The sequence below is a fragment of the Thermobia domestica genome, chromosome 9 (assembly GCF_964235325.1).
Source record: "Thermobia domestica chromosome 9, izTheDome1.hap1.1, whole genome shotgun sequence".
In the NCBI taxonomy this organism is placed as follows: domain Eukaryota; kingdom Metazoa; phylum Arthropoda; class Insecta; order Zygentoma; family Lepismatidae; genus Thermobia; species Thermobia domestica.
In genome coordinates, this window is record NC_137462.1 from 171,914,066 (window position 1) to 171,941,588 (window position 27,523).

General features: G+C 36.1%; 1 protein-coding gene across 1 annotated transcript in view; it reads right to left on the minus strand.

The window, feature by feature from the left end:
• The window catches only part of Ugt50B3 (UDP-glycosyltransferase family 50 member B3), a 126,284-nt gene that overhangs the window by 22,509 nt on the left and 76,252 nt on the right, over nt 1-27,523 (minus strand). Inside the window, exon 2 of the mRNA XM_081772200.1 lies at nt 10,169-11,067. Within this exon, the coding sequence (XP_081628326.1) occupies nt 10,169-11,017 (849 nt within the window). The 5' untranslated portion in view covers nt 11,018-11,067. The remainder of the gene's footprint in view (nt 1-10,168; nt 11,068-27,523) is intronic.

A 27,523-nucleotide genomic window follows, 5' to 3' on the forward strand; every position in this document is an offset into this window, starting at 1 on the left:
GGGATCAAGGACCTTCCGCAAACAGCGTGGAGTAGGGCCCTTTCTCCATGTGTCTATTAAAAAGACAATACGAGACACTGGCCGATATTGAACATTTGAAGGAGGGCTAACTGATGCTAAAATAGCTTGTGAAATTCATCACTATAGATCGGAAACCATCACTGTACAATGCTTACCTGATTTGGGGTCCCAGCATTGCACGGTTTGCGGGGCCGTTATTTACGCCCCTGAAAACTACGTTAACAATAGATTTGGAAATGGACTTAAATCTATAACTGACCTGCTTTGTGCCGCAGAGTGCGACCACAAACTAATACAACGTGAACATGACTTATGAGAGTTACATACAAATAGACTTTCCAGAGTAATACATTTAAGTAACATCATCATAGAGTCCGATTCTAACAAAAGATATTTATTTCAAATATTTTTTATACCGTATATTTTTCATATATTTCAATTTTTGAGTAATTTCTGTCATTTTCTGCAGGAGCGTCATTTAGGGGGGGCAGGGAGGGGTATTTGCCCCCCCCCCTGAGTTTGAGATGTATATAGATTTTATCAATAGAATAGTAGTAAATCAGTGAGAAACGCGAAATTTTACTAATATCAAGGGGTCTTGCCCCCCCCCAAGCAAAATGTGAAATGACGCTCCTGTTTTCTTGCGGTCCCGTGAAAATATACGTGCTGCGCATACGGTAGAGCCGGCCCTGCACATAAATTTCATAATTTCATAAACTGAGGGGAAAAAAGAACAAAAGTCGCTCAGCGAGCTTCCTGGTAACTACGTTAGAATAATCGGACAACAGAGCTTGATTTTCAGTGGGAGTAGACCTAATGAGTAATTCGTATCTAACTCTGTGGTGTCATATAGCCGTTTCAATACAAGGCAACTTCATTGCAGAAAACAATTAGGAACTTCAAACAAACAATTTATGTCCACACTGAATAACGAAGAGCAATGTCGAAGAAAAAACTGTAAATAACAATTTGCAACGTTTACTCGAACAAAATAAATGTTTACTTCTCACTTCCCAGAATAAATTAAAGTAATTGTTTGTTAACAGTTCCACTTGTTCTATGGACACTACTGATAAAGGATGTTGGATGTTGGAGGAGGGGGTTATCAAGATGTTTTACGTTGGATAAAAGGACACTTATTTGTTTAGTCCTTCTATTCACGAGTACTTCTAATTAGAACTCTTTTCTAGAAAATATTCTTCCTCCTCCGTTCCTTAAACATTTTGTTCCTTAAACCTACTGTTGCGAGCAACAGCTATTTAAAATAGTAGCAGTGTTGTTGACAAGGAGTGAACCGTGAAATCAAGCCAATTTTGAGTTGGAAACAAATGCACCATACAGCATTATTATGGTCGTACTTTTCAATTTCTAAGGCTCAGTAGTTGAGCGGTGTTAGGAGCCGACTGGTTCGATCCTAGGTTATGTACGTGGTGGACAACATTGTTGTCAGTGAGTTCTCTTGTGGATTCTCGCTTTTTCTCAGACTCTCTCGTTCTTCCAGTTATTTCATTATCACCCACTTTCATTAATCATGTGTCTCTTTTAGCCTAGTGGTTATAAAGGCGGGACGTAAAACAGAGATTTTCTTTTTTTTCTCAATTCTAAGTAAACATGAAAGAACTATTTCCAATAAGATATTCTGTCACTTCATGCTTGGTTTTCACGCCGATTCTTAGTAAACCAGACGGACAAGAGAATAGCCTAATGATTAAAATCTTTGTCTCGCATATCAAGAGGTCCTGGGCTCATCCTGGCCAAAATTTTTCCAGGGTTTTTCCTCAGTTCCACGAGGTGAATGCTGGGACAATATCTTTAAATATAAGCCGTAGTCGATTTTCTTCCGATTCTTTTTATACTGTTGTTCATACCTGTATTATTTGTAGATTTGTATTACTCCAAGTTAATTTGACCTTAGAGGTTGTATCGGTTAGATAAATAAATAAATTTTACCAAAGTCAGTAAAGAGGGTTATGCGATTCCATGTATTGAATATTCGGAGAAGCATTTTGCAGTAAGAAAAGCTACATATCATCTTTATTATAAGAAAACCAACTTTTCTTTGTTATTATAAACTACAACGGAACTACATCACTCATGGATTCATAAGTACTCGAACAGTGGCAACACTTCTCTACGCATTTCCCCTGCTTCTTCGCCTCTCTTATTTGACTCTAGTGGCTCTTCGTGCCACTGCTCCGATTATGCTCTGACGTGATACATTGGTCAGTTGCGAATGAGTAATACAGGGTGTTTATAAAAGAATATAAACTTTCAGAAGTTAATAAAATGTCATATCGGTGCTATTAAGAAGAGCAGCAATCCTTATTCTAGTTCCTCAACATGTGTCGTGTCCTTGGACATGGGTCATATATCCATGATAACCAAATATAAGATATTATTGGAACGTATCCCACATGTAATATTAATACTCTCATATTGTTTTGTAAAATTTGTTTTGATCTTTTTCCTTAATTTCATCTAGAAGTTATCAGAATCCTTCTGCGTCACGGGAGGTTCACGAGAGGTGTGATATAACAACATTCAAATCACATTTATTATTAGAGTAGGTGTTTAATGACTGGTATGTCTTTAAACGTTGAAAAATTCTCTTCACTGTGTTCCTACAATAACCTTATCAATTTACAGTGTTAATACTATGAATCATGTTGAAACACCTTTTCATTACGTATTGTCCCAGGTAGACTTCCTACGTCCACACTTAAGCTAGTGATCTTTTTCCTATCAAGCCACTGTTCACGTTGTTAGCTCTTCACTCTACTCTGGTCTGACATGCACTGACGACCAGGGTTGCCACACTCGAGACTCGCGATGATGCCAAACACGGGTCTGAATTATGCTAGATTTTTGTAAATTATGCCAGATTTTCAAATTATCTTTCCTAACTAATTTTAAAGACCCGCCCGTACTTATCTTCATTATTTCAATGAAGTGTTTCAGCTGTATTCATGTACAAAGCTAATATGACGCTGTCAGGAATGATAATGAAATAAATTGGTAAATGGCACATTATAGAGAAGGAAGGTCCAATTTATTTTTTTATGAATGGATAACATTTTAAGAAATATATACACAACATGCCGCTTCCGATACAGGCTTGAAGCATTTCTTTTAGTGTATTACTAGCTGTCCCCTGACGTTTATATCCCCCCCCCCTCTCAAGTTGTAAATTGAAAGGGACAGAAACATTCCAGATAACCACACATTCAGGTTTGAGTTGACAGTAATAAAACTATGGGTAAGTAAATGTTTTGTAGAGTCACGTTTTGCTATTTTTGAACATTTCTCTGAATTCAACAATAAATTATAACCGCGAAAATAAACTGGTTTCATTGCTCCAACCATCGCTTCAACTAAGAAGAATAATTCCCGACGGTCCTTGAACCATCTAAATCTTAGTACTTTTTCTGTTCATCAGAGGGAAGAATGAAATTATGCTAGATTTGGCCAAGATGCTAAAGTCAAGATGCTAGATGCATGTGAATTATGCTAGATCTAGCACCAAGATGCTAGATATGGCTTCACTGCTGACGACCTGAAGTCCCATTCCGATTGTACGTACGAACCATGGCGACATCTGGCGACAGATCCTGGAACGCCCCTAGCTCGCTTCAGTTAGAAATCAGAATCAAACCGAGACATACGTTTCTGAGAGTCAAATTAAAAATCGAATGACGCATGGTCGTCAGAAGTGCAGATCAGGTAAGTGCCACTACATAGGTCGTCCTCGAAGATGGGCAGCGTGGTTTCAGAATGAAGAAATTTCAGATACTACAACTAGGTACGATATTAAGAACATTTGTTCGGAACTTTGCATTTTTGATTTATCATAGTTGCAATTAAGAACATTTGTACGAAAATTCATCTAAAATCCATCTTTGTCATAGTTCAAGAGATTATTTGTAACAAACTTTTACATAAGAATCAATCTTAGCTACAGTGAAGAACATTTGTATGATATTTTACATAAAAACCCATATTTTAGCCCCAGATAAGGAGAACATCTATACGAAATTTTACATAGAAGTATATTGTAGTGAAGTTAAAGAGAACATTTGTATCAAATTTTGCATTAAAATCCTACTCACATTTAAGAACACTTGATGAAAGTTTATATAATAAAATAACTTTACTCATAACTAAGCAGAACATACGTACGATATTTTCCATAAAATCATATTAGCTGTACGATTAAATGTAAGATTTTGCTTTAAAATCCATCTTAATCACAGTTAACGTGAGCATTTGTACGAAATTTTACATTAAATTTCCCGTTAGTCACAGTTAAGGAAAACATTTGTACGAAATATCGATCTTACAGTTCATCACAATCTAACACATATTCACGAAATTTTACTTAAATTCCAAGTTTCAAGTTTCTAGACTCAATGGTTTCGGATATCTGGTGATCATTGAGGGTCTTATCTTTTGTAATGGATTGTAGTCTGATTTCTTGTCTAATAGTAAAGCAGCGTAGTATCATTCCTCTAGAAAATATAGCAGAAATGAACACAGCAGAGCGAGTAGCCCAATATTACATAAAAGACGCCATCTTTGATTATATAGATATAAAAAGCAGAAAAGAATAATGATATGGTTTCTTTAATATTTTTTTTTCCACCGCCAAGTTTAGACGCTTCAACATTTGATTGGACAAGAAAGAAAATTAAGTTGAATGAAAGGAAGGAAAGGAAAGAAAAACAATGATTTGAATTGAAAGGTTTTGTCGTTCACCTAATCCAATGACAACATTACTAGCAAATGAAGAAGATAGAAAATGAATGCAGAAGGAAAGAATGTAGAACACAAGATCGCAGTAAGAAAGGCTGATACGCTCAACGAAGTGCATGAACCAGAGGTATCACATATAATATGAAAAAAATGTGTTTGAAAAGGATCTTAGAACAAAGTAGTTTCTTTTTTCTTATTTTCATTTCATTTTATCTTCTTTAAGAGAAAAGCAAGAACTCAAAGCTTAGAAACAGTTTAAAGTTAGATCCAATTCATAAAGTCTTTACTAAAGAAAGAAAAGATAATTGGTTACGTGACAAAAATAATTTTGAGTTTCATCGATCCAATTGTTATTCCACTCTCTTTCTCTCATCTGTAAATGATCTCCCTCGCCCACACAAGCAAGAGGATATAATGCATGAATATCATTCTCCTGTGTTAGATCGTTTGGGATCCATTTTCAGCGTATACCGACATTGGTGTCATCGAATTTCCTCCTATCTCTCTCTCTTAGTTTATGAAGTTCATATTCTGGTGGGTATGTGGCTCAGTGGTAGAGTTTTCACCTCTGATACCAATGATCCTTACTAGTTAGTTTGATCCCTTGTAGTGGACAATATCATGTTTATAACTTTCCTCAAGGCTCTTCCGTTTTCTTCCCATGTTTTCCATAACCATTCTCCCAAACTTTCCATAACCATTTACTTAAGATTGTCATTTCTCTCCTTTAGTCTAAAGGATATAAGCTAATCACTGATTTAACGATTTCATTTCGTCTATTTCTTAAATCTATTTATTATTTTATTGGTAGCTTGAATTTAAACTTGGTTGATCCTTATACTATTCTTAATCCTATGATCCACATCTCCATAATTTTCTTCTACTGCCGGTAAATAATAGAGTCTCTTTCTAATCCGCTACTAGAATTCAAGATTGCCAAATCCTGCATCATAGTTCTCACAGGCGTTGCACGAAGATCTATAGTATAGATTATATGTATACTGTGAGTAATTATGGTACATGCAACCATTTCCGGTATCAATATTGATCCGTTAGAGCAGAGGTTTCCAACTCGTGCGTTGCGATACCTTCAGGTTCGCTTGGCTGCATAAAGAGTTCCACGGGATTTTTCTTTTCTCAATAAATTCGAAATATAAAAACAATGAAGAACTTATGATAAAATATACTAAAAATTTTTTTCCTGTTGTTCAGTGTATTTCCTGCATGATCAAGATGCTGATTTCTAAAATTTTGTGCGAGTAACACGCAGTGATGATACAATACAGTATGTATGTTCTTAATTATGTATATTGACGCTATTTATCGGTTCGTGTTTTAACTCTTTACACCTCAGCGAGCCGCGACAGTGAGAGGTTCTAACGCTAGCCAAGTCAGTATTAGTCATTCACGTGTCATGTGAATACTTTTCATTAATGTTGTCAATGTGTAAATATAAAGTTTTATATCTGTGAAAAAGAGGTTTACTGTATTATATTTGAGAAACTCGCTATAAAAATTAACATTACTTTAAAAAATAAACTCTCTTTGTTACAATAGAATCTATGTATTATAATTATTATCAGTGAATGGGTGTTGTGTAAGCATGTGTATCCTAATAGGGTGTGGCCATAAGGGAAGCGTGGGTGAAAGCACTGCCTTACAGTTAGAAATGTATGCTATGTATTTGCATTCAGCTTACCAACAATGAATTTTATCTCCATCTTTATTACTCTGCTGAAGATTTCTAACATTTTCGGTTTCAATATTGGGTCCATATACAATAAAAACAGTAAGCGATATTTTAAAAAAGTTTACTGATGAAGAATCAAGTATAATAGAATAGATTCCGTCTCAACATTTATGCTTTAATCGAAAGTTGTATAATTGTAGAATCTATCATTTCCAGTTTCTACATTATTTTCCCATGGGATCTAAGCTTTAAGAGATAACGAAGAATAAATTGTAGATCTTAAGGTAAGAGATAATGAGGATATATATACAGAGTGTTCATTTATTAGTTACCCAAAATTCACTGGGAGACCCGGGTTCGATTCCCGGCGGGAGCTCATGTGGTTCGGATTCCACGTTAATCAGTAGGTCCACGTCTCATATAGCCTCGCTGCTGAAAGGGACGCTAAACTAAAATCAGCTCAACTCAACCAAAATTCACTGGTGAAATCCTCAGACCTAAACAATAAAAGAAAGTCCATATCAACATAGGGCGGAAAACGCGTTGTTTTAAAGTTATGAGATGCTGAAATCGAGAAAATTGTAACTTTGAGGCTGCCTAGTTCGAAAACTATGAGAGATATGAAAGGCGGTTAAAGAAATATTAGAGGAACTAGTAGACTGTCTATCTAAATACCTATGTTTCAGAGTTCGGTTGTACCAGCGCACATGATTTTAGAGACAGTGGGGGAAGAGTGTAACCTATACCGCAGCTCCCTCTATAAAATCCGTTGCACCGATACGTCCCAACTCTGAAACATGATTATTTAGATAGAAAATGGTATGAAATTCCGCGTACACCATTGGATCTAGGTATACAAATTGTTTCTGTAAAGTAATTTCTATTGCAACGACCAGGCCCGTATTTAGGTAAGTACTATTCTGTGCTCGAGCACAGAGCGGCAAAATTTTGAAGGATTTTGTTAAAGATTCACAATAAAGTAATATTTAGAATTAACAACCCGCAAGCGCGAGAAAATATGTTAATGTGTAATAATTATGTTAATGTGTATTCTTGTAATTACAGTTCTTACTAATTGGCTAGTTTATCTGATTATTTTTAAAAAGTCGTGCTCTCCTACCCGCACCCCAAGGGGTGAGAATGAACTTGAACATCATGAAAACTGACAACGTTAATCTCAGCGATCCCAAAAACTATGAATTCAACTCTAATATTGGTCGTTTTCAATTATTTTAAAAATGCTCCATATTATTCTTATGGAGACTTTACACCCCCATATCTCAACTCAGGTGTGTCCTGAGGGGCCGCGGTGGCTCAGTGGTAGAGCGTTCACCTCTGGTGCTAGGGGTCCCGGGTTCGATCCCAGCCCCCGCCAAGTGAACTTTGTGGTGGACAAACACCGTGTGCGTGGGTTTTCTCGGGGTTCTCCCGTTTCCTCCCACTTTCTTCATTCCACCATTTCATTCATTACTCATCATCACCGTCTCCTTTAGTCTAACCGGCATATCGTGGGACGTAAAACTCAAATATTTCATTTCATTTTCATTTTCAGGTGTGTCCTGGGGACCTGAAACAGGTCATTTGAATCATTTCTCTGATTTTTAAAATATATTGAAATTTCATGTTTCTATTTACTATGGTTCATCTATCTAACACCACATCATAATCATCATTGAAAGAATTAGGTCATTTAAAATTACGTTCTAACTTTCGCAACTTGTCAGTGCCGTGCGGTGGAAAATCAGCGCCCGGAGCGAGAGTATACGACGGCGCTCCCGTATACATGAGTCAGGTTGATAAACCAGGCGCGAAGCACCACAATGGTTAGAGTGAAGCGTAAGAAAATTTTCAAAATTACACCCTGCTTTTCCTTGATTTCGAGCACTTTTTATTACTTTTTTCTTCCATTTTATATATGTGTACAACGTGAATAACATTGTAGGACCACTTCCTAAAGCAGGAAAAGGATTTAAGTACACATTCCAAGTAACTTTTCTTCTCTTTTTTCTTTCCTTCTTTCTTTTCTTTTTCCCCTCCGAATTTTGCGCCCACTTACTTCGGCGCCCTAGCCGTCGCCCCGCTCCCTCCCAAGTCACGGTACTGTAACTTGTAATACCTAAAGTGTTATTTAACAAGAGTTGGGATGTTTGAAAAATTACGGCTAATTTCCTTGTTTGAGACATAAGTCTGCGGCGGCGGCAAGGGGGGGGGACAAATTATCTAGAGCGCAGGGGCGCACAACATATAAATACGGGCCTGGCAAAGACCTATAATAGCTACAGATATTTCAGCGCATCCCTTTCCCACAATCTTATCCCCTACCCGGGATCGATAGCTTTAATCTTCCTTATTTAAGTGTACTCAACCAAGCTCTATTTATATTTCTTAAAATATGGTTGCTGATGCTAACACCACTTTACATATGATCATACCAATGAAACCTCTTAGCACTTACACCACTACAAAGTATTATTCATTATGAATAGCTCTCAGGCATATATCAGACCATAATATAACATAATGAACTCTACAATAGTTTTAATCTGCACGTAAATCCATATTAATGAATTCAAAACATCCGAATAATGAAATGTTGATTGGACCACTTAAACCACAAAACAAGTATTATATTTTAAACCACTTCGGCTCAAATACAATCACCATAGTCATCATATCATAATATCCATGACTACTATCCTTTAATGTCCACCTCATTTCATCAATAAATCTAAATCTGCTTTACTTAAATCAAGATCTCTCTCATTATCCTTTGATCTTTATTTTTATTACATTAGCACCTTCAATTATATCTTTCCTGTTCATCATAAACCTTTTATTTAAATATTAATAGCAACCTACAAACGTACACACTGAATCCTACTGACTGTTATCAAAATACTATTATTACTGTTCATTATAGATCACTTTTAGCTAGCTTATTATTATTATTATAAGAGAACTTCATGAGCTTCCTCAAGGCTATATGGTTAGCGTACGCGTCTTCGGAATGGGAAACTCGAGTTTCGTTCTTGGCAGTAGCTCATGTGGTTCGGATCTCACGTAAAGTTATAGGTTTACATCTCATATAGTTACGCTGCTGAAAGCGACGCGAAACTTCAATACAATACGATACATACAATACGAAAACTTCGTTCTTCAGAACATAATTTCAGTTAATTTAGGCCTACACCTGCGTCCTCTGTCAGCAGCGAGGCTATATAGGATGATACAGTTTGAAGTGGAATCGGAATCACTGCAATGCTTCGGCGCTCTCCCGCTAGGAATCGAACCGGAATCTCTGTGCATCAAAGGCACAAACGGTAATCAGCGAAGAGGACAAAACTGATAATTCAAGTCGATGCAGTTAGCCTATAAAGTTAAAGCTGATAAAAGAATTCAATAAGTAAGAGTCAATTTGAAAAGAAGAACATTAAAACATAGTCTATCTTACATGTCGCTGGATCTGGTCAATACACTACTATACTTAAGTATAAGTACCTAATGTTATTATGTCTCTAAGTTGGAAAATTTTCCATTAGTTGCTATATGAATTAAATACATTTCTAGACTAGAAGATTAGTTTAAGCAGTGAACTTGTTACTACTTTAACAGTTTTAACTGGTTAATTGTTACTTTAGTAGTCTAATTTCATACAACATATTAATTTTGCTTTCTAATTTGAGAAAATACGAGTATTCGACATCTTACCTTTGGAAGTGGCTTTGGTGGCCGACAATGGATGCAAGCAATCTCAGTGACTAGTGGAAGATATGGCCTCGAATAGGACACACTGACATGGGAATTCTGAAGAATAAAGCTCACATTCTTCTCCATCTCAAGAACTGGCGGCACGGAAGGTCCAAAATGTTTCTTAAGTATAGTTTGCATATGGCTACTAGTAAATACTACTCTGACTATCCTTAAAGCAGTGAAGTACGCTGTATTCATCACTCTCTGAAGGAATGTCATTCTGTCTGTAAACGGTTTGCTGAAGAATGGAGTTGTGGCAATTGGAACTGGATTTCCCGCAACAGACAATGAGTTGGTGTAAAACCCAACTGTGTTAATATACATATATGGCGCACGGAAATAATATGCAAATCCTAAAATGCAATCGGTAAATGCACCGTCCAAGATCAGAAGATCAAATTTTCTTCCGGAACGTAAAAAGTGTTTTGTTTCTGGATCTGTAAGAAGAGAAACACATGAGTCATATCCATACCGAAGAACATCAGAAAGCGACATGTCATCTCCACCTCTTAACCGACTGCCCAGAAGATCCCAATTGGTAAAATTCTTCACATAGAACACAAAATTGTCAGGATTGATTTCTTCAATCCACGGGTCGTGATGATCAGGTGGAAAGGCGTTGATGAAGGTTACATTATGTCCTCTCACGGCCAATCCTCGTCCCAATTCTAAAAATGGTATTTTGTGACTCTTGGTGCCTCCCATTGTGATCATAAGTATGCTGCCTCCAGAGGAGACCTTGGGGAACTCCCCAAGAGTCAGAAATGCCACCAACAACAGTGTTACATCTTGAAGAGATAAGTGCATGATCTCAATGTTACTTTCAACAGTCTTGCGTCATTCAGGGCTGCCAAAGTCTGAAATAAACGAAAAACGAACAAAAATTAATAAATGAGAACTAAAACACAGAAAAACGAGTAAATATTTATTTTAAAAATTAAAAAAATTAGAAATATTCTAATTATGAATTTTCAATTTTCCGTTTTCTTTTATAATTAATATTCCGAATAAGGTTTCTCTGCATCATCATTTATAGAGATCAGGGGACAATTGATCTTCCTTGAGTATATATATATATATATATATATATGTGTGTGTGTTTGTATATATAAATGAATAATATGGTAACATACTAATGAAAAACGCGAAACTCTGCTTTCAATAGAAACAGTTGCCCCCTTCTACTAAGCAAACGCTGAAATGATGATCCTGAGTTTTTGCAAATTTCAATCTCAACCATAAAACTAGAAAAAAAACACACATGTAACTTATACACGAGAAAAGTATCTTTACGATTGGTTCTTTTTACTGCTATGGCGTTTCTATTACTCCTCCAATGACAACTTCCTAAATGGTTATAAGAATAATTAACCCAAAGAAGGAATGATTATGTTTGAATTTCAGTTATATTCTTTTTGTTTCGTTTAGCCACCAAAAATGAATATATCGTCTTGAAAGAGATTCTTCATCTTCATTTTATTCCATTACACAACTGAATATCAAGTGCGTTCATCCCTTTCAGAGAGAAGCAAATTATATGAACATTGATTTTATAAAAAGAGAAAAATATAATGAAGTATTCACAAAGCTGGAAGTATTCACAAAACTGGTTAATTAATTGATCTTGCTGGACAAATGAAAGTAAAATTCCACTTTAATGATATGGTTATGCTGCAGTACTTAAACTGATATAGAAATTCCTGATATCACCCAGTATATTGATCACATGCAGTTCCCCATCTCATCGAGATTTATTTTCTTTTATCACAGCTTTATACTAAAACAAAACATTTATTATTATTATTATTATTTTAATCCGTATGTTACCCGAGTTTGGATATGCTATCTCGAGTAATAATTGATCCAAAAATAATAGAACCCATGAACTGTACTAGTCATTTACAAAATAAAAACTGGATAAAAGCATTTATCTCCAGTTCATAGAAAAAAAACTTGTTCGAAAGCTTCCAATCTTAAAAATGTCACGGACATAAAGTTGTTCTAAATATTACTAAAAAGATTATAGATTAAAAGCCTATCATTACATATACCCCTCATTAGAGAAAGGAACAAATATAGGGTGGTATGATAATGCATCGATAAACTGACGGGGATGATAGTAGATATTAAATTAAGCAAAAAAAAAAAAGTGCCTAATGGAAATGGGATAGATAGAAGCGGAACAATCGACACGCAATGGAACTCTCCACAGACAGGCGCGAAATAGCCGACGAGGAGACATGTATTAAACACGAAAATGCAGGAAAAAGGGCAATAAAAGCGTGGAGAGATCCACAAATAGCAACAATGTACGAACAGGAGTAATTAACAGACGTAGAAAAAAGGATTCCCGGGCCCAACGTAAAATCACATGGAGGCAGAAAGAGGGCCAGTGATGTTACCGAGACACGAAATATTATTACTCGTTTCATTTATCTGTGTTTGCGGAAAAGCTGCGAATTCATTTCCTTGTTTACAATGGACGACAGTACGTGGCAGGATTGCAGGAGGTATCTGTTTTACTTGAGATTTGTATGATACGCTGCCTTTCAAGAAAATCTAAAGGTTATGCTGAACCGAATCAAATTTAATGAAAACACTCGTACATACCTTAAATTATTTTGCGCTGGCCACCGATATAAGCCAATGTACTCACCATACGTCACTAACTGAAATGTTAGCCTCTTGGTCGCACAGACTTTCATGAGCTTTTGCGACAACACGGAAAGTATTTTATTTCGCGACACAGAGGTAAGCCGAATTGCAGAGGAGACAGACGAAACAAGTCACTTCATTTTCAGTTTTCTTTAGTCATGTGAGTTTGAAATACTGGCGAAATCAATTAACAGATAAAAAGTACTAACAGGTAGTTAACAGATTGTGAGTACTAAACTCACTGCAGCTACAATCCATGAAGGACTACGGCTAGGCAGGTGTAGCACTTTCAACTAGGTTATGTGTGGTCAACGCATCAACTCTCTCTTTATTACTGACTTTCTGGATCTCACTAACTCTATCCCAAGTTTAACAAATCTTAGCATTGATTGAGTGTGAAAGTGGAAGTTCATAAGTTCAAAATCCAGCGAAAGTTTTATTTTTCATAAATTATAATGTTTTCTGTTGTCTAGCTTTCCATCATTGGAGGGGATGAAAACATACATTTAGTCCAATGAATCAGCTCAGAGTAGTCCTTAGGATCCCAACTCTCGTATGTGTTGTCTATCACCCAGTCTCATCGCCAACAACATACTTTCGGATGTCAGAAAAACCCCTATCTCATACTGGACTGATTAGTTCAATCATCCGATGGTTGACATGTGTATCGTCTCTTAGAATTGTTTACTCTTCAAAAAGAGTCCTACGAATGAACTGAAGATATTAGCTACTTATATTGTGAAGACATATCCTGCTATCTGATTTGATATTAGCCCTTCAAGCGCCTTGAAGCCTGAGTAGGGACTCGCCATTTAAATGTCTATCCTATGGATGGGATCCCGAGCGCGGACTCGCTAAATGAGAAGTATAAAAAACTTCGGCACTGCTTTTGGTATGTATGGAATTTTCATTATATTGTACTTTAAATAGAAACTTTTAAAGTCTTAAGCTTTATTGCAATACAGCCAGTTGTATATTAATAAGGTCTTGCAAACAACGAGGTATTTACCGGACAACACTAAAGAAATAATCGATTGACCGAACAATAGAAAAAATGGAAGTGAAAGTATTTGGGGATTGGACACTAACGACCCTGTGGCCGCGGGCGTGCATATCGGCCGTGACTCTTGACCCTGTTGTCAGCCTAACGAATTCATTTTCAGAGCCATAGGTGGTCATAATAATTTGGCTGAGTATGATAAGTATGATTGTCATGGTCGATAGATATAATGCCTATGAGACTGACTATACTTGACTCTAACAGAAGGACATCCTTACACAGGCATTACAGGGTGACTAGTCAATTCAATATCACTACATACGACGGAAAGCTGTCCTAAACAAAAATATTATGTGAACCAGAACAATGAAGTTTCGTGGTAAATATTTCATATAATTGGAAGAAATAAATCGCGTAGTTGGCACGAAAATGTAAATAAAACCAGTTGACGTGTGTGCTATAGAATACAGAGAGATATGGTTTAATGTGCCATACTATGGACCACAGGGAGCGGAAGTAGAGATGGCGTCCGCATGTACAAAATGTGAAAAGAGCGTGGCACGTAAAGGCGCGAATCAAACCAGTGCTAGTAGTTGTAATGGTAGGAGCAAGTGCGAGCGAATACAGGTGTTTCTGTGTGAGTATTCGATTACGAAGGTCAAGTAATGTCAATGGAAGCAGATTGCAGTGGTACTTTGGAAGTTAGTACGTAAACGTTCATCATATGTGTACAAAATGCCTCAAGTTGTAGTTGTGAAGTTATTAGCGGATTTTTTCTGTATCTCTCATGAGATCCCAACGCGGAAGGAATATCTTGCAGAACAGATTTAAGCACAGCTGTGTGAGCAATAGGTCGGTATGGATGAGTTTAACACACTAATGATAGACAACGACTGCACAAATGATGAGGATACTGAAAATGATTTCGGCGACGATTCAGCGTTACCAGGAGGATTGACACTGATGTCACAACAAAGTTCACCAGCTGTTGAGCATCAGGAAAGAGTAGTTCGCCATATGCTCCATCATCACCAAAGAAAACGTGTACGAAATTCCTGGAGAATTACTAAGTCGATACAGTCAAAATCTGGACCAAGTAGTCCAGAGGCACGGAGCTTCCCCAATTGTGTCCTCTTGGATTAGCGATTGATATGTCACTGCGTCTGAAAGACGAGATTGTTATGGCAGAAAAGCGCAAAATAAAAGACAGTTTTGCATAAATTCGAGAAGACCCCCACAACCCCTTGTAGACGTCGGCATTCCTTACAAGCAGACTTAATAATACGTGCGTGAGCATTTCATCGCAATGAGGCAACACCATTCAATTATTCACAACCGCACAATACTTATCTGGGTGATGAATATTAAGTAAGAAATTTATCCAACAACACCTAATCATTCACAGCGTCCAAATTATGGGTTAAATGTTTTAAACGATAAAAATAAAAACAGATAATTTCGCTAAAGATTACACATAAAGTTAGTACGAAAGTCAATGTTGATGCTACAACTGTTCAAACAAACTGCTGCGCACTTTCTTCATGAAACGAAGTTTTTCATTACAGTGTACGAGTTGACTTCAGAGCAATCTTTAATATAAAACAGAACATATTTCATAGTTCTGGCAGAACCCTTGCCAAAAAGGGTAGCAAGACAATCTTTGGTGGCATGGACTCAATCACCATCACGATGCATTCATATACGATTATTCCAGTAGTTGGGACAGATGATAAGCTATTTCCACACATGCATGCTCTTGTTTCGGAGTCCAATGGTCACTTTCCAGCGAGCATGGGCGCTGAATTCCCTAATGTGAAAGCATATGGAAGCAGATTAGCGAATACGACCAAACACAATTTGCGAATCTTCCTGGAGCAAGTCTTGTGGCTTGATTTGCAGGGTAGGGATTGTGTTTTGCTTTCTGTTGACTCTTAGACAGCAAACAAGGATGATGACCTTTACAACGCGAGTGTTTCTGACGGTTTTGAGTTCTATAAGTAGCTGATTCGTGCGAAATCTACTTGTACAACCTGCTGATGTGTTCTTCTTTCGTTAATTCAAAAACATAGTTAAGTTCGTCACCAATACATTGGTCTTATCAATCAACATTAAAGTGTGGCAACGAGAAACCTCCGCTTTCAGTCGTTTATTCAGTTTTCCGTAAGGTGATTTAAAAGTTGATCCCCTTTGCGTTTTTTAAGTGTCTCTGTGTGTGAATGCCTATTGAGGAATTAAGTGATTTCGAGCGCAACTATATACTGTGACTATTGGAGACCGGGTAGGCTCTCTCTAGAATTGGCAATTGCACGGATCAAGACGTGTCATTAGTCCATCAGTGGTGTACACGATGAGGTGTACAGAGTTCCCGTACCAAACGTGATCCCTCTTGCTCTGCGACGCACCGTGGAGGGCATGAACGTAAGGATCTTTCAGGAAAGCTTTCTAACTGACGGGATGAGTATTACCAGTGCAATCACAACCTAACAATAAGGTTATTGGAAGCAGGACAAGTTGCTTCCATTCCGCTTGCACGACAACTTAACCTACTAATCACCTTGAATTCTTCGGAAGTGTCGAGAAAAGCGATAGGGATGAGATGCATGAAAGGTGGTATCCAACAATGAGGGTCGTTACTGTCTCGGACACTGTGATGACCGTGTGCATATTCGAAAACATGCACACTGAGAAAAAAATTGTAGGTGGCGTACTTAAAAAGATAGGTTACATATGTAATTCCTGTAGTTTTTGCACTTAACGTACAGCAGACGTATAACTGAAAACGCATGTTTTATAATACTTTCTGTATAAGTGTTCCATCTATACGTACTTTCCGTATGAAACAATGTAGGCGGTCAGGATCTTACATACAAATGGACGTATATAACATAGCTGACGAAGGTAACATAAGTATATGCATGTGGTATACGGAAAACTGTTAGATGTCAGACATCCTGCAACGGCATGATGTAACATCTAATGGCAGTGCCTATGTAGCAAACGGATAACGTATGTTCCGTACTGATTTCTATAGTGAGCAAGAGGATACCGTATATTTGTAGAATATACCGCTGTCCGGAGAACGGATTTTTCTCTGTGCAGATGAGCGAGAAAATCCAGCGTGTGTTCGCACTCACCATACAGAACTTACGCTGGAAATTCTAGTATGGCTGTAATAAGATATACATTCTGCTCGTATGTGATCTTTATTCAGATCTAGTGAGTTATACATTCTTGATGCCATCTATCATATCATCCGAACTTATCTGAACTCTTTTCATTTCCGAGTAGGACCTTGTTTTCAAACGGGATATGAGTCTCTACGCCATCAGAGGGCAACACTGTTCTACTAGATAATTATCTTCTACCTGGACCGTCTAGGTCCCCGGATAAGCCCGAAAACGTGAGATTGTATCTGACCGTCAACTAGGTTCGTACAGTTGCCTTCTTCTCCAAGATCAACAGCAAGCCTATAGAAGGCAATCATCATCAGTACGATCAGCCACTTACTATAGCAGGTGCTAGTGTTAAAGATCGGGATGGATACATCGACGGTTATATCGAAGCACGTACATCGAAATTTATTTCGGGTGGGTGGGGGTACAAAGCATTTCGAGGGTACAAATTCAATATGAGAATAAATTATATTAAAATTTGTAAACTCACCTCTCAAATTAGACTAAATTTACACAAAAGTAGGGATTTCGGGGGGGAAACTAGACCTCCAGGATTTCTAGGTAGATGTAACCACGGGCGTACGCGTCTCTACGTGCCTACGTCTCTGGTTCTATATTTACCGTTACTGTGAATTACTATTGGGTGTTCTTAAATGCGTTCCATCAGTATATATATATTTATGTTTCCCTACGCCTAATAAATAGGAGAATGAGTATGATCTTTTTGCGTGGTACAAGGACAAAAGAGGACGTTAAACTAAAAAAGAAAACGTTGCTTGTTTCCAAATTGTCCATTTCATCACAGTTTCTCGTATTTGGAAACTATGTGAAAGTTATCTCAATTACTGACAAGAGTACACATGTCACTTTTTTAAATATAAAATTCAAGAATAAAGGAAAAGACCTATTACTTGTGTATTCTTTATGAACATCCTTTCTCAATGTCGTACAAATGACTTAATTAATAACGAATAACAACTCTGTTTTTCAGAAATGTATAAATGTTATTTTTAAAAAAAGAAAGAAAGTAATAATAAATGAAGACACTAGTTTTTCCAGTTTTATTTAGTTTCTGGAAGTATGTAATTGTGTTTTCAACACTGAAATAACAAATCAACAGCAAATATATAACTGCTTTTCCTTCTTTATTATTTGTCTTCTAATTCCCACAACGTATTATTTACTTATCTCCCATGTTGCTTATTTGTTCAACCATTAGCCCAGGGGACAATAAATCCCTCTAGGCTTTGAAACTTAGGTAGCAAAATATACAATGTATTCAGAACAAAGAAAGCATTATTTACAATCGTTTTTCACAGTTCAGTTGCCGCGAGTAACAGCAATTTTTTCATTTTTGGTTTACATTTAACTGGCTTAGTTGTTCACTATTTAATTCGACCTTCTTGTTAATACCTATAGCAGAATATTAATTTACCAACACATACAGGTATATACGAAGTATCCCTTTCCGTGTGTTTGCAGAAGTTCATAAATTAGAATATCCGATTTTGTTGAAACTCTATAAACTGTACAACGAAATAAGACAGTAGCTACAAGTAGATGTGACTCATTCCCTATAGTCATTGTGCGTAAGAGAAAGGTATAGTCTTGTTCAATAAAGAGAACTAAGCCTACCTTTCTTTGAAAAGCCTTGTTTTCATTGCTATCAATAGTTGGAATCAGAGACAGACTGACAAACTTTGGCTCACCCGACTTAGCTATAGAGTTGGTCCATCGTCAAAATTTATGATAGTAGTTTCAGTTCCAGAGAAGAATTGTTTTTCAAAAGTCAGTTAAGATTTATTCTGTTATCCTTGAACGTACAGTATGTTAACAACAAGGTTCTGCAGTAGCTTAAATCAATTCTTGTTAAATTTAATACTAACGTTGTTAATTGTTTTCAAACCTTGATTGACAGGTTGCCTATTCTGCCTAATCTCTCACATTTTCGATTTCTTGAGCATAGCTAAAATCTTAGTTTCAGCAGAACCGTAAGTTTGTTTTCACTTTTTCTGCGACAAGTATTTGCTGTATTTTCTTAAGTAAGTTTGTTAACATTAACTACACAAGCGATAAATTTTGAAACAAAATTATGATTGATTGTAAAATGAAAGTATGTATCACAGTCATATTCTTCAATATTATATTTCCTCCCACTTTAAATTTTTTTAAGCTTTATCACTCTTTTAATATAACACTATAATTTACATAGATTACAATTTTCATAATACAGATTCGAGCGACCATAGGAAAAGAAGAAAGTGTGATAATTGTGAAAAAAAAAATTGGAACTCGAGATTTCAGCGGATTTATAGGTTCATGACCCCTACATGCCGAGAAAGTGATTTTTGAGTGTCTGTCCGTTCGTTCGTTCGTTCCGATGCATATACAGTCAGTCGCTCGTATCCGCACCAATAACTGACTTTTTTTTTTCAGGATTATGTAAGGGTATTTTTAGAATTTTCTTCCTAGCTCCAAAAGTAAGGGTAGCTAGTTTACTGAAGGATGAAAATTTAAAGAAAGTGATATTTCTTCGAAAACGCTTTAATGGTTTTGTTTATATTCTATAGAGCAATATTTCATTTAGCACACTATGCTGTGGTATACTAAGCCATTTCTTTAAAAAAAAAAATCCAGATGAGGTAGATTACTCTTTAGGTTGAGTTTTTGGGGATCATTTTCTCAAAAATAACTGCTAATTTTATTCATATTTCACACACAAAAATTTCATTACTAACTTTATAATGTTATATAAATCACTTTACATGAACATATCCAGAATGAAGGTTTACTCTTAAGTGTTGCATTCTTTCCTCTTCTATCCTTTCTTCAGTTTCGATTTTGTTGATATTTCATAAATAAATATATCATTAATAACCCCAACGCATGACATAAATAAATCATTTCTCTCGAGAACACCCACAAGGAGTAGTTTACTTTTAGGGATGAATTTCCTTCGGGCAAAGTTGTGGAAAAGCCCCATAATTGTTTGTTTGTATTTTTCAAATAAATATCTCAGTAATGACTGCAGTGTAACATGATTTGGTTTAAGAATTTTGAAAGAGAAAGTTTAGTGTGGTGGCTCGCACCTTTTATTTAAACAAGATTGACTACAACTAAAAATATTCCAAAAATATAAGAATATTAACAAAGAAGTCTGTGCCTTAAAATATTTACATTTCTAGACAGGAGAGGATGATGTGATTTTATCCTTTTTATCGTAACAACACAACTTCACTTTTTAGTTTACCTCAGTTACTATCATTTTTTATTTTATTTATTTATTTAACATTTTTTCGTAAGTAATATTTACATAACGGTTTAATTTCTTTGATGTAAATATAGTTTCTTCAATTATTTTGTTATAACCAAAGTTAAATGATCTTTCAGCGTAAAAATGGACAAATGCCTCTTAACAAGTCCTGTTCAAGGAAAGATCATAATAGATTCTTAAAAATCTTCATAGTGTAAATAATTCTTTTGCAAGACACTTGGGTGCATGAAAAGTCAAAACATATTTGTACGGATCTTACAATGATAGACACATTGGATCGTAGAGATTTAGTTCATAAAGTAATTCTAACGCGCAGGACAGGTGTCTTTTCTACTTTTTCTTCCAACTTTGATTACAATAGTTCATCCTCTGCATCTTATTTCCTTTTCTTTTTGTTCCCTCTCTCTTCATCGGAGCCTTCGTCTTCTACATCATGGCTCCTCTAGTTTTGCCCTGTTTTACTTGTTTGGTAGTATCGATATCTTTTGACTTTAATAAGGACTTGTTATAGTCTCCATAATATCAGGAAAATTGAAGTAGTTCTTTACGAATATCTTGTTAAATATAAACTAATTATTTGCTGAGCATAACTATATATTTTCATTAAAATTCAACACGTGTTGAATTTTAATGAAAATATATTGTTTTGCTCAGCAAATAATTAATTTATATTTAATCATAACAAAGCAAAGCTTCTACTTATGGAGAATATCTTGTATTTTTTCACATTGGAATAATGAACTTGAATAGCATAATCAAATGAATAGCACCATCTTCAAATAACTCTTTCGACAAACTGATTTCGTTGAAATGCGATAGATGTAACCAAGCAGTGTTTTTCACAACATATTTATTCGAAACAAAACGAAAACTCATTTCGTGAATAGGAATTATATTGGAATTTTTTTCAAACCATTTTGATGGCGAAAACGAATTTTTTTTTCTCGCTGGCAGTTTAGTCAAACTGTAAGGTTGATTTAGGTATTCTCGTAGTTGGGAAAAAAGCTTTCGGTTTCAACACTATAATTTAATTGTGTGAGTCCCTTCCATATTTGTTCCGCAAAGTTTGTTCTTTTAATCAATATCGAACTAAGTTTATTTCTTTTCTCTTCAAATTTCAGCTCTAAGGTTTGAATTTTTTGAGTTTCTGTAACCCACAAACTAAATAACTCACAGAAAATTGATGCAAGAAGAATATTATGATATTTTCACGAAGTCTCAAGCAAACACTTGCCTTTGAAGGTAACTTCTGCTTTGAAATTCACGATGTCAGCAATATCCATCAGATATTGACGCAGCGCTAAGAACTTTCAACGGTCTTGTGGTAAAGTCGTCAAACACGCTATTGAGAGCTTTATCCTTACTCCACCACCTCGTGTTAATCATTTTCCATCGTAGAAGGAGTTGTATTTCCCTTGTACGTCTTCTGTCAACTTTTGTCCGTACTTGTATTCCTTTATGTGAATCAAAAATTAAATTGGCTGCCCCTCCCCTTCTAATTTTTTTATAAATATGTGTCCAATGGAAAATTTTAAGCAGCCTTGCACTAGATGTTGAAAGCATCTACCTGGCATTAGCAATTAAGGTAATATTTTCAAACAAGATATTTTTCCTAGAAAAAGGAATTTTTGTCTTTATCATATTGGCCTACACGGCCTAGCCCCTGGCTGGAATAACATTAAACAAATGACAATTTTCTTTGTTCAACTTTTATTATTATTTTAAGCCAAAATATTAAAAATTCTTACATACTGTTGATCGAATTTGGTCTTTTAATTTAAGGGAATGGCCAATCTCCCTCCCACCCTTCTCAAGATTGATATTTTCCTAATAATATCTAAATTCTCCCAAACAAACACCACTTTTACAAAGACACTTGTGTGTCGAATGGAGAGGATTCCGTAGTACAGTAAAATTTAGAGCTACATTGGCGGTAGTTCACTACTACAAAGGTCACCCCCATCGAATTGATCTAAATGGAGTAACCAGGCAAAGGGTATCTTCGGAGAAATCCGCAGTTGTTCAAATAGTCAAGTTTATGGAATTTATATTGATTGGTACTGCAACTTGGACATTAGTCCCAGGTGTGGTCAGAGTGACTTTAATAGTTAGGATGCCGCTAGGTGGAAAGCAGTGGAAAATCAGCACTCTATTTTTCCGTCGTTTGCTGATAGCAGAAAGAGTATATATATACATTGGTCTTTCGCATGTCAAAATATAGATTCCGAGGTAAAATAACCCTGCATTCGGATCTCTGGGTGGGAGAACAGCAGTGTGGGGAAGACCACTGAAAAAAGGAAGATAAATAAGAACAACAGATTGAAGATAAAAACATGGAATGTTGTTATCATGTTACAGGGTGGAAAATTAGAAAATCTTATGAAGGAAAAATGAAACAAAATAACCTAAACTTAGTAGAAAGTTGTGAATTAAGGTGGGAACGTATATGAGGAGTTGAGAAGCCAAAGATATAGAATGTTTTACTCAGGTAACGAAATCTTTCAGTTTAACGTCCGACAATTATGCCCTACGGAACTTAGATAATGAAAAGGGCGACCATAATGAGGTACGAATAATTCTTGGTAAGTGCATAAAAGAGAAGACGGTGCGCAGTGCTTAAAGTGACATCAGATGAGGTGACGGTATGGAACAAATATGACCACTTAGAGCAGTAATTAGGGATAGGCACGAGCGAGTTTTCTTCGAAATTCGACTCGACTCGAAACAGATCTTTGAGCTCGACTCGAGAACTCGGCTCGAAAAATTTCCTCCAACTCACTCGAGCTTCGAGTCGAGTCGAGCCAAAACGAGCAAAATTCTGTGTGTAGTTTTAAGTACTCTCTTCAAGTATCCAACATAGACAATATAAATATTCTATTATCAATGATACAATTGACTAATCTATTATTATTATTATTATTATTATTATTATTATTATTATTATTATTATTATTATTATTATTATTATTATTATTATTATTATTATTATTACACCGTGTATAAACATGAAAGATAGGTGGTTTGTATCTGAATACTAAAAACGAGTTGACTGCCGACATCGCTAGTCCTGAAGTCTAGGAGGCAAGGACATCATTCACGAGTTACTGGATTTGAGTTCCGGAGAAGCAAGTACTCGGTCTCGAGCCTGAAATTATTAAAAGTTATAGGATGCAGGCCAAACATGTTTAAAACTGCTCGGCCCGGGTTTAGGGTTGTCAACGGCTCGGCTCAAAGCTCATTCAGTATAGAGCCGAACTGAGAAGTGAGCCGATCCAACAATTCACCCAACAGAGGCGGCTCGAACCGATGGCTTATTCCAACCGCGCCGGCTCGAGCTCATGGCCCACCTGAGCAGAACCTAACCGAGCTGATGGTTCACACCAACCGAGCCGACTCGCGGTATCGGGTTAGTCAAGCCGAGTCGAATCGAGCCGATCGACTATTTCAACCGAGCCAATTCGAGCCAATGGCTCGCCCAAGCCGAGTCAAAACGAATTGGTGGCTCATCACAACCAAGCCGGTTCAAGCCATCTGTACAATTGAGCCGAGCCGATGGCTCATCCAAACCGAGCTGGCTCGAGCTGTTCGCTCAGTTGAATTAAGCCGAATTGGTTGACATCACAACCCGGTCGAGCTTCTGCTTGGGCTCAAAATTCAACCGTGCAGGTCTCAGCTTTGATGGTAAAAACTACAGTATATACTTATATTGATGCTCACAACATTTGAGGCTGCCTCATTATAAAAAGCTATTGTCTTCTTGTTATCGAGACGAAACGAGATGTGAGCAGTGTCCCCTGTCGTGAGCAACACTAAAAGTATTCCACATTACTGCTTACATTTCTCATGGCTGACACTTTCCAGGCTAATCAGGCCATAATTTCGAAACGAGTTAAAACGAGCTGAACGAGAGAGCCATATATAAAACTCGACTCGACTCGACTCGAAACTTGATCTCAAAACCAATGACTCGCCTCGGAACTCTACTCGAAAAAATTACATTTGATCCGACTCGAATTTGAGTCAAGTTTGATATGAGTCGAGTTTTAGCTCGACTAGTGCCCATCCCTAGCAGTAATTTTGACAGAACCCTAAATAGCATCTCTACTCTTGACATTTTTGCACCATTTTCGAATTTAAAAATCTATAGAAAGAGAGACAGAGAGTGAGTGAGTGAGGACTGATATGTAAATGTTTATGCTCCCCACTATCATCAATCCAATAGAAATAGATATTTATAAATCAATGAATATTGTTTTCCTTTGTATTTCATTGTATTGTATTGTATTGTATTCCATTCAATAATATGAAAACTTTGAATTATGCTAATCATCACAATATTCGATAAATAATTACCAGCACGTACCGTAATACAAATCCAGTGAACAGAAAAATGTTTTGTGCAGCCAGTTTACGATGTGAAAAATGAATTTTCTGTCAGCTCAAAGTGCAAAATTCTGTTAATTTCTACATAAGTGTGGACCTCTAAAAATATAAAAAACACATTGTACAGTCCGTAGCAAAAAAGCTACAACATGAGCATATAAGTATATTGTGAAACTACGCCTAACAGCGCAGGGAATCAACGTAACGTCTAAGTGGCACGAATCACGCCAGGAGAAACCTCGGCGTCGTCCCATGCACACTTATTTTGGAGCAAAAGACTTCGTCCTTTCACAATAAACTTACATGCTCATGTTGCAGGTTTTTTGATGCGGACTGTACATAGGCCTACTTTAGAACACGAATAGAATATTTAAACTATTTTTACCAATCTGCCTTCTAAACCTTAAGTCACAGTATCTACCATAGTTTCTTATAAGGTCCATATTCCTTCTTTTCACGTTGTGTTATCTTAAAAGATGTCAATTGACAGTTATGTAGTCTGCACTGCGCCTTTCTTTTCGTAACCAAGACAACATACGGCTCAGGATTAAACACGCGTAGAAGGTACATTTTTTGTACACGCAAACTACAATTTAAATCAGTTATTTTACCGGTATGCAATACCGGCCTATTTTCTAACTTTCGGATGCATAACCGGCTCATACCGGCTCACTTTAAGCACTGGGTGCAAGTAGAATTAGTAGATGACAGAGTTATGATGTTAAAATTTAAAGACAAAAGAAAGATCTAGTAGTGATACAGACATTCGCACCGACCACTTCACATACAACTGAAGAACTGGAGGAAAATCATTAAAAAATAGAAAAAAATTATAGAGGAAAAATGGAGGGTGCATGTGTCATTGTGATAGATTTCAATGCAGTTATGAAAGGACATGAAGATAGTTTTATAAGATAGAAAAATAAGAGGGGCGTGGACTGGTCAATTTCTTATATATATATATATATATATATATATATATATATATATATATATATATATATATATATATATATATATATATATATATATATATATATATATATATATATATATGGAAGAAGATATTAAATAGACTTTGTTATGATGGAGAATCGATATCGAGGTAACTTGAAAAGCAAAAAGGCTCTCCCCAGAGCCAATATTTTTTCTCCGAGTAGTAAGAGTGGAGCTATATTAAATTTTGTATATAGCAGGCTGCAGAAGAAGTAGTAGGTTATCGTGAAACGCCAAATTACATGTGTCTAACCTTAAGGGATTCCAAGATCTGGAATCTTATTATAATCATTGTAATTCCCGCCCTTCTTATTCTCATCCTCTTTTCTTCTTTTATAGCTCAAATATGAAAACACACTGACACAAGTATCAAATTATTTTTAATGAGAAGTGAAAATACCCAATTCCATCTCACTAACCTAAAGAGATTCCGAGATATAAACATCTTATTATAATAATTGTAATCCTAGTGCCGTGCCGTGGGCGAGTGGGGCGCCGACCACGGGTGCCGAAGTAAGGGGACGCAAAATTATGGAGGATAAAAGAAAAAGAAAGATAAAAAGAGAGGAAAGATTACTTGGAATATTACTAGTATGTACATAAATCCTCTTCCTGCTTTAGAAAGTGGTCCTATAATGTTATTCATGTTAGAAAAATGCATGTGCGCATATATAAAATGGTAGGAAAAAAGTAAATAAAAAGTGCTTAAAATTAAAGAAAAGTAGGGTTTATTTTAGAAAATTTTCTTACGCTTCTCGCAAATCAAGGTGGCGTTTCGCGGCTGGTCTGTCGACCTCAATCACATGTACAGGGATGGCGTCGTATACTCTCGGCCCGGGCGCTGATTTTCCACATCACGACACTGTGTAATCTCACCATTTCCTTTCCTTCTAGGTGAGATATCAAAAAATGATGAAACATTTATCTAATTATTTTAAATGAGAAGTCTATATACAAAATTTCAAGACTCTAACCTTCAGAAATTGGGAGATAAAGACAATAATAATTGTCACCCCTATTTACCCCCTCCTTAACGAATTTTCAAAAATCCTTCCTTAGTAGTACCCTATGTCACAAATTCTATATATTGTACAAATTTGAAGTTTATAGCGAAAACAGTTTGATCTACAAGTTAGCGAATCACTGACTTATTCACTCAGAACTTTTTTTATATGGAAATTTCTCAAGTTTGCTTTCTATATGCAATGTAACTGCATGACAAACGTAGGGTGCGCAGGCACCAGTATTATACTTTTACCTACGTACAAAGTATACTATTATCAAATTATTTTCATACTATTATCTAATTACTTTAAATGAGAAGTCTATATACAAAACTTCAAATTCCAACTTTCACAAATTGGGAGATAAAGACAATAATAATTGTCACTCTTATTTACCCCCTCCTTATCGAATTTTCAAAAATCCTTCCTTAGTAGTACCCTATGTTACAAATTCTATATATTGTACAAATTTGAAGTTTATAGCGAAGACAGTTTGATCTACAATATAGCGAATCACTGACTTATTCACTCAGAACTTTTTTTTTATATATGGAAATTTTTCGTCTGCTTTCTATATGCTATGTAACTGCATGACAAACATAGGGTACGCAACCACCAGTATTATACTTGTGCCTACGTATAAAATATACTATTATCAAACTAGTTCCCAAAATATTACCACCCAAACCATGAATTAGAAGTTGTCTGAAAGTATGATTACAATGACGAAAGTAATTTCAAGTGAGAAAGTAATTAGAATTGCGTAATCATGCATTTAAAACTTCACTTTATATGTCCTTCCTGCTTAAACATCAATTTTTAACGTAA